The sequence below is a fragment of the Limulus polyphemus genome, unplaced genomic scaffold (genome assembly GCF_000517525.1).
Source record: "Limulus polyphemus unplaced genomic scaffold, Limulus_polyphemus-2.1.2 Scaffold10169, whole genome shotgun sequence".
NCBI classification, from domain to species: domain Eukaryota; kingdom Metazoa; phylum Arthropoda; class Merostomata; order Xiphosura; family Limulidae; genus Limulus; species Limulus polyphemus.
Window position 1 is genome coordinate 6582 of NW_013675779.1, and position 8137 is coordinate 14718.

Below are 8137 nucleotides of genomic sequence, written 5' to 3' on the forward strand. Positions count from 1 at the left end.
GTCGAGTCAAGCACTGTCGAGTCTGCCACTACAGTTACTAGATGTGAAGATGCAACCTGTAGTACATCACCACATCTCAATAGGTCAAAATTGACTTGGCTGCCAGATCCAGTCCTAGATAGTACTGGTGAATACTACCAGAAGTACAACACTGTAAACACAGAAGAGACAACTGAGTAGGATAGGCCCTCACTGCACAAACCTAAAGCCAAAATAAAAAAGCAAACAAATTATTTTCAACAACAAGTAATTGTTGGACAGAAGGAGAATATGCCTAATATGGAGCAAGAGGTCCCATCGACTTCAAAACGACAGATAGATGAGAGTAACACACTAAAAGCGCCTCCACCTGACGATATTGTCGACAGTGCTCTGTACACAGCACAAAATGCTAGAACTTCAGACTAGTGCATAGAATGTAGAAAACCATGAGCAATGTAATGTAAACAAAAACTCTCAAAAAAGACACAGGATTGCATTAACTTTATCACTGAGCGAACACAAATACACCTGTGGAGTTCATCTACTCCCACCCACTCTTTCCTTTTTCAAACCACTTAAGTGCTGCAGTGCACATAGTTGTGCACTATAGAATTGAAGAAGCTGTTGTGGACCAGGACTACAAATGATGCTTCAAAACTGTTCTCCCGATTTATGGCGCATGCATAAGTGTAGGAAAAGAGCCAATTGTATATCGACCATATGGCCGTAAACATTATGTTATTTTCCAAGAGGTTCTGAAGTCCCTATGGATGTGGTGTGTGCTCGCACATCAAGTATCCAATACTAGTTTTGAAAATCTAAATAAACTCAGATTACTAAATACCTCATGTTGCAGCAGTATGCAGGTCTGTATCTTGTTTTGTTTATGGCAACTGTCTGTTTTTGTTTATATGTTTGTTTAAATAAAGTTTTAACAATGTTCAGTTAAATTTAAAAATGACTCATGGGCTAACCTAACAAACTGAGCCATAAACATGTCAAAATCATTTAGTCAGATTTGTACTCTGTTTTATATGTTTAGAACACATTCCATATCATAAAAGTATGTATAACTTTTTTCATCAATAGTAACCAAGTGTCATAATGTCAGGACAGTGTCAAAATGTATTCTGTATATGACTTCATGTCTGTGCGCTATAGTAACTGGGAGATGCAGCCAAACATCTAGGCTTTGACCTTGCCAAAATGAACCTCGCACATGAGTTACAGTTGATCCAAAATGCACACCTCCAGCTTCTTAATATAACTTTCTGTTTGTGTTCTGTAGTGACCTTATCTCTAAATAATACTTTTTCTGATATATTACAATTGCAGGAAGATGTTAACTTTAATATGTGAATAGATTATTAGGTACTTTTTAAATCTATCTATGATAGCAGATATTTTTTTTCATTTCCTTTAGTTTCATGTTTGCAGAAAACAAAACCCAAAGAAGGTATATGTAACCCAGAAGGATCTCCTAAACTTTTCAAAAGAGAATCAAAACGCACAAGCGTAAAACCAGTGGCATTTTGGAGGAATGAACGTGTTCATTACAGACGAACATCGGAAGGTAAAGTAGTCAGCAGTTGTATGAGTCTACAATACCAGTAGTGATATTACCCAGTAGTAAAAAATAGTAAAAGCTTGTATTTTTATGATTAGGTGATCTTATATTTCACTGTCATCAGGAAACAAATACATGTTTCTCTATTACAGACTGTTTTATAAAAACCTTTGAAAGAACTGTATTATGTCCTATAGTTTGCAGAACAGATAATGATGCAACCTGAACCATGGTTGGTTTTTGAAAAGCAGTTCTGTATGCTATGTGATGCCTAACAGCACACTTCTCTGTTTGTAAAGGTTGCTTTTGTTTCACTTGTTCTTTGTTGAATGATTTAGTAAAAAAGAAGAATGCAAAGCTCAGCCCACTTAAGGATAATTAGAGAATTTTATTTCTCTGGCTACAAATTGTAGAACTTGTACAAGTTCCACCTACTAACAATAAGCCTAACTTCATAAGCAAATAATGTCTCAATACAAATTCCACTAGATAATTTTCTCATGCATACTATAATTATTATTATATATGTAGTATTTTGTTGAAAATGTAAACTCAAAACTTAGAACACTAAACTAATTGGCTGACACAATAACACAGGCCTACGATGGTTTTATTGTCTTGAACTTTTTACTGTTCTACAGTTATTCCTGTGTGCTGAATCTGAAAATGATATCCATTTTTCTCCATCACGTACAGGTTTTTTTTTTTATTATTTACTTTTACATAAGTGAATCATTTTCATTGAAATTGAGTCATATTTTGTTATGCTTAAAATGTTGACAACCACTGGCTATAGATTTCTCTAGACCAATCATGATGCGAGAGTCTTATCATCATAGAACCCACAAGAAACACACCGCTATTAGATAAACAGTTAACAGGGTGCATAACGTGTCATTTCTGGATAGTATTTGTTTGTACATGCACTTTGACATTATTTTTCTTTTCAATATTATTTATTCATCACTATGGTAACAAGAGGTTGTGTAAATGACCAAATATATTCTGTTATATTTGTGGTTTAGAAACAAAGGCAAAACATAAGAGAATTTGTTAAAAAAGTCTGTTATGCATATTATGGAATAAAACTTGGAAATCAAGACAAATCATGGGCTCCACACAAAGTATACACTGTTTGTGTCAAAGAGTTGAGACAATGGATTAAAGGTAATAAAAAGTCTTTGCCTTTTGAAATTCCAATGGACTGGCATGAGCCTAAAAACCACGGAGATGACTGTTATTCTTGCTCATGTAACGTGCAAGGCTACAACACTCAAAATAGAAAGGAAATATCTTATCAGAACCTTTAATCTGCTATAAGACCTGTTGCTCATGGACCTGATGTACCTGTACCTACTCCATTGGTGACTCTTGATACAGTTTTATCCGATGTCAATATAGATGGTGAATGAGATTTTTTTCAACCTGAAATGTCTAGTGAACCACAAGTTTTCACACAAGGTGAACTTAATTATTTGGTGAGAGATTTGGGCCTTCTAAGGGATTCTTCAGAGATTTTGGGTTAAGAACTTACTATCTCCAGGGGCATCATTTTACTGGTACAGAAATCATGACAAAGAGTTTATACCATACATTACACAATAAAGTTCACTGGTGTATTGCAACAATATTGCTGAATTAATACCAATGCTAGGAGCTTCAGTCTATGAACCAAGAGAGTGGCGATTGTTCATTGATTCCTCCAAAAGAAGTCTAAAACGTGTTCTCCTTCACAATGATCACATATATACATCTGTTCCTATTGCTCATTCAGTTCACTTGAAGGAACCGTATGAAAACCTCAAACTTCTTTATGCTTTCTCCCTTCAAAACACACTCAACAATGCCATGAATTATTCTTTTTTAGCGTGGACTTTGAAGGAGCACTATTTTTATCCATTATATCCACTGCATAAAAAAGTAATGACCAAGCAGAGTCAGCCTGATATCAGGATCAAAAAACATTGAATGTGAAAGTTTGGTTGACACAAAGAAAGTCATGTTATCTCCACTTCACATAAAACTGGGCTGGGCTTGATGAAGCAGTTTGTAAAGGCCATAGACAAATATGGCGACTGTTTCAAGTATCTATGTGGGCAATTCCCAGTTCTTTCAGAAGCAAAACTTAAAGAAGGAATTTTTGTTGGGCCTCAGATTAGGAAATTGACATTGGATGAACAGTTTGAAAGGATAATAAGGAAAGTTGAAAAAGAAGAGTGGATTGCATTTAAAGATGTTATTCACAAATGTTGATAAACAAACAAGGACCCAAATTACGAAAATATTGTCAATAATATGTTCGATAAATACAAAGAGTTGGGTCGTATTATGAGTTTGAAAGTTCATTTCTTACACTCGCATATTGACTATAAAACTGCCCTCAATGGCTCAGCGGTAAGTCTGAAGGCTTATAATGCTAGGAAACAGATTTTGATACTTGTGGTGGGCACAACACAGATAATCCCTTCTGTAGCTTTGCGCTTAACAATAAACAGACATCCCAACTCCTCCCTCTGGTGAAACGATAAAATAAATGTTTGATCTAAAAAAACAGCCTAAAACACTAGTTGTTCCCAGTTATAAGTAACAGAGAACAACCTTAATTTCCCTGGTGTAGTTAAACAAAAAAAAGTCACCAAAACTCTGTTGGAATGAAGTTTTTCTTCTTGTTCACTACTGATTGGAATAAGATACAAATACATCTTTTAGTACACAGCTGAACCCAACCAAGTGATACATATAGTATCATATTATACGTGATAGTGAATTGTTACAGGTTTTAGACTAATGTTATTTCTGTTGTAAACTTAAGATAATTATATTCCTAAATATACAGATTCAGTGGCAGTTTTGAAATGTATATCATAGTCTACTTCCATAATTTATAATTGGTGACAGATTTATATGAAAATGTCTTAAGCTAGCTTTCTGTTAAGGATTTTTTCTGTGACAAAGGTAAAAAAAAAAAAAGTTGAAAATCAACCACTTGCATGAGTTTGTTTTTTATTATTCTATTGAGGTTTGTTAAAATACACTCGCATCATACAGTTTATTTACACATATTGTTTTGTAAACCATTTTTTTAGGAACCTATGAAGTAATAGGTATTCTACCAGGATATAAAGAAGACACTGTTTTTATTAATCACAGAAACTCAAAAGGTTTGTTATAACATTACACGTTTTCAGTTCGAAACTCTTTAAAACTTCTTTCAATATGCTGATATTTCACCAAAAATGTGTCAAAAACTATTTGGTAAACTATATTTTATTTATTATATCTTGTGTACTTTCATTGTTAATGCTATTATATTTAATATTTCAGTGAATTTTTCTCTTATGAATTAAACCGGTTCTGCTTCTTTATATGAAGTACACATGCAAGTCCAGTGTACCCACACAACATTTACTGAAGTTGTTTTATGTTAAATCTATAATTTATGTTCTCTTTCTTGTGTAATATATTTTGTACATCAGTAGTGATTATTATTTTTATTATGAAATATATTCCTTCTAGATAAAAAGTATCAAAGAAGCCACAAATTTGTAAACAAAATTGAACAAGTAGCATTCAAAGAAAAAGGTGTCCCTGGTACGTATAACCCTTTTAATAGAATTATTGCACACCACCATGATTTTTCTATGTCCACTTTTGGTATCACAGTGCAATGTTACAACAGGACCTTGCATAGATAATAGCATTCCAACCAATTATTCTAAAAAAGCAGAAAACATATTAAGAGTTAACAATGGTAGTGCGTGACTTTTGCATCAACCCTCTAACAAAAACAAAGAAAGTATATAGCTGGTAAGTTGTTCTATGTGTGATACACTCGTGAAAAGTTTTTTTTTTTATGTTGGGGTTAATATGGGTTTTAATTTGTTTGTGTTTAACTTAAGGTTGAATGTTTGTTGTTATAAATTTAATTATGAAGTTTATATTTTTAATATTAACTAGTTTCAGCTTGAATTTAGGCCTAGGTGAGAAATAATTTCTGAGTACTGCATTACTCATCATATAATTAAAATATCTTTAAAATTTTAAGATTACCAAAAACAATACAGCCTCTATCTTAATATTTATAATTGATATCAAACAAGACATGTAATGAAACAATAAAATTGTAAATTTTTAAGGTTATATTTTATCATTTTTTGTTCTAATTCTTTGTTTTAATAGTTCTAATGTCATACTGACTTTATTAAATAACTGAAAAGTTTTTATTCCCTTAAGCATAGAAGCTAGTGCTAAAATGGATGACTTAGACACACTTGTATATGAGTTGTCTAAATTCTAAGCTGGATTAATAGTTTGAGAAAATGCAGGTCAAATACCTGTAGATTACTATAACACTTTTTTAAGATATCTATCTGTATATAATCTACTTTTGACAGTGATTGCTCAGAATCACAAAACCTTGTTGTGGGAAAGGCCATCAGGATCTCCTGTACAAAAAAAGGATCCACTGAAAATATGCAAGAGCATCCAGCTCCCCAATCATTCCATGGGGATTTTAGTGATTGCCCCTTTAGAAGAAAAACATTCCCAATATGTGCTCACTGGTTCACTGGTAAGTTTATAAGGAAAATTAATGTAAAATTGAATTGTAAATAATAACCTTACTAATGTGTTTATGTTGATTTGTTGGTAAGGTGATGATCGTAAACCTTAAAAAAAAACTTTCCAACTATGTTTTATCTTTCAAAGGTGATTTTGACAGTATAAATTTCACATGTGACATGATGTTTTTTTTTGGGGGGGGTTGAGTGCGAGTTTACTCACTATAATGGTAAAGAGTGAATCAAAACAGTTTAGGAAAATCATCTTGATATCCGCAAAAAAATTAGCCAGCTGTTGAATAGTCAGTATTGCTATTAATGAAACTATGCCTAATTCTAATAAATGTCTAACGAATAACCATGATAATCAAGTTAATTGCGATATTGGAGTAATGGTTTAAAATTAAGAATGACATGAAAATCAATGTACTATAATATTATTATTTTACTAAAGGTTAATACTACCAACCGCTTATGCACCAACATACTTATAACAGGCTGCTACATTATGTACTCGTTCAAAGTGAAGGTCACAAATTACCCTCTCTAATTAATACATCAGGGAATTTTTATTCTAATAGAAGTATTAAACACAGAATACTGCTCGAAATATAGTTGTGAAAGTGGTAGACATGTCATTGAGTAGTAATAAATGTGTCCTTTATCTATGGAGGTGTTTCCTTAACTCTCCAATTTGTGGATTTATTTTATAGCATTAACTACCTGTGAAGTGCATGTATTGATTAATTTTATGTATTTGCCAACTTACCTAAAGAATTTGGTGAAATTACTCATTTCTTATGCATGTATCTTTTACACATCGAAGAACTTTAACATTTCAGTTTTGCTGTCTTTCCATTTCAAGTAAATTTCTTTTTCAGTTTTTTATTGTTGTTTCCGGGAAGGTGGAATTACGTATTCATAAAAGCTCCTGGATAATTGAAACAGATGATTCGTTTATTGTACCATTAGGTGAGTTGCTTGGTTAACGTCAAAACTAAATGTTTCTAGATCGTAATCATAATATTTGATTTTGAAGAGTATTAAGTAAATATATATTGCTCTGTATTTATTATTTTTCACAACTTAGTGTATTCGTGTGAAAGAGATGTTAAGCTTTACCTATGTATTTTATATTGTAGTTAAATATTTTCATAATTGTTACTAATGCTTTGAAAATTTTTTATGTCATTAAGAATATATATAATCAAAAAGAGTAACACGTGGGAAGCTTTTTAAACTTCATTAAACTTTGCAAAAATGAAACTAAGAGCGCAGACGATGTCACCATGTGTGTGCAGGGGAGGGGTGGATGTAGATAGTACTATACATTGGAAAGGAAAAAGTATTTGGGGAATGGGTCTGTCAGCCCCCAGAGCCCCATCTCAGACAGCAGTGTTTGTGTGTTAAGGTTTTGTATGTGAATTTCCACATTTGTGTATAGATACTTTGAGTACTAGTACTGTCTCTCTATTGAGTTTTAATGGGATAACTGGTAACAAAGCATTTTTTATAGGCATTATGATTATTATTAAGTCTAATTTACATATTTTGAGGATAAGCTAATAAACATGCATATTTTGATCCCTATCCTTCATATTTCTATGTAGTGATTTACGTATTATGACAAAAAAGGAATTTATTCTAAATTCTTAGGAGTTTTCTTCCCTCAAACAATTACACACAAATTAAATGTATCGTATCAAAGCATTAAAGTATTGTCTTTATGTGTCTTATCGCATTCACAATTAAAGAAGCTCATGAGGCATACGAGTGGAACATAAAACTACTCATACACATGCTCAAAATAATTGTGGGATCATATTTTTTATTAATCTGAGATAAAAAAGATTAATGTTACTACATTACTAACAGTAACAGCTTTAAAAAGTCAATATAAACACACCACTTACAAAGAAAAGATGCGAGGGAACACTATTTACCCTTAGGCTTTACTTGATGCAAATAAACACTACTTACCTTTATGTTTTACTTGATAATTTGACAAATAAACACTACTTACCTTTAT

At 32.4% G+C, this 8137-nt stretch overlaps 1 protein-coding gene across 1 annotated transcript; it reads left to right on the forward strand.

The window, feature by feature from the left end:
- Nucleotides 1-1405: 1405 nt before the first annotated feature.
- Nucleotides 1406-7097, forward strand: LOC111083575 (the record flags this gene model as incomplete). The annotated part of the gene is made up of 5 exons (XM_022380187.1): nt 1406-1555; nt 4636-4710; nt 5066-5140; nt 5944-6119; nt 6990-7097. Coding segments are annotated over 5 exons (584 nt in total), but the record flags the coding sequence as incomplete, so codon positions are not given.
- Nucleotides 7098-8137: the final 1040 nt, after the last annotated feature.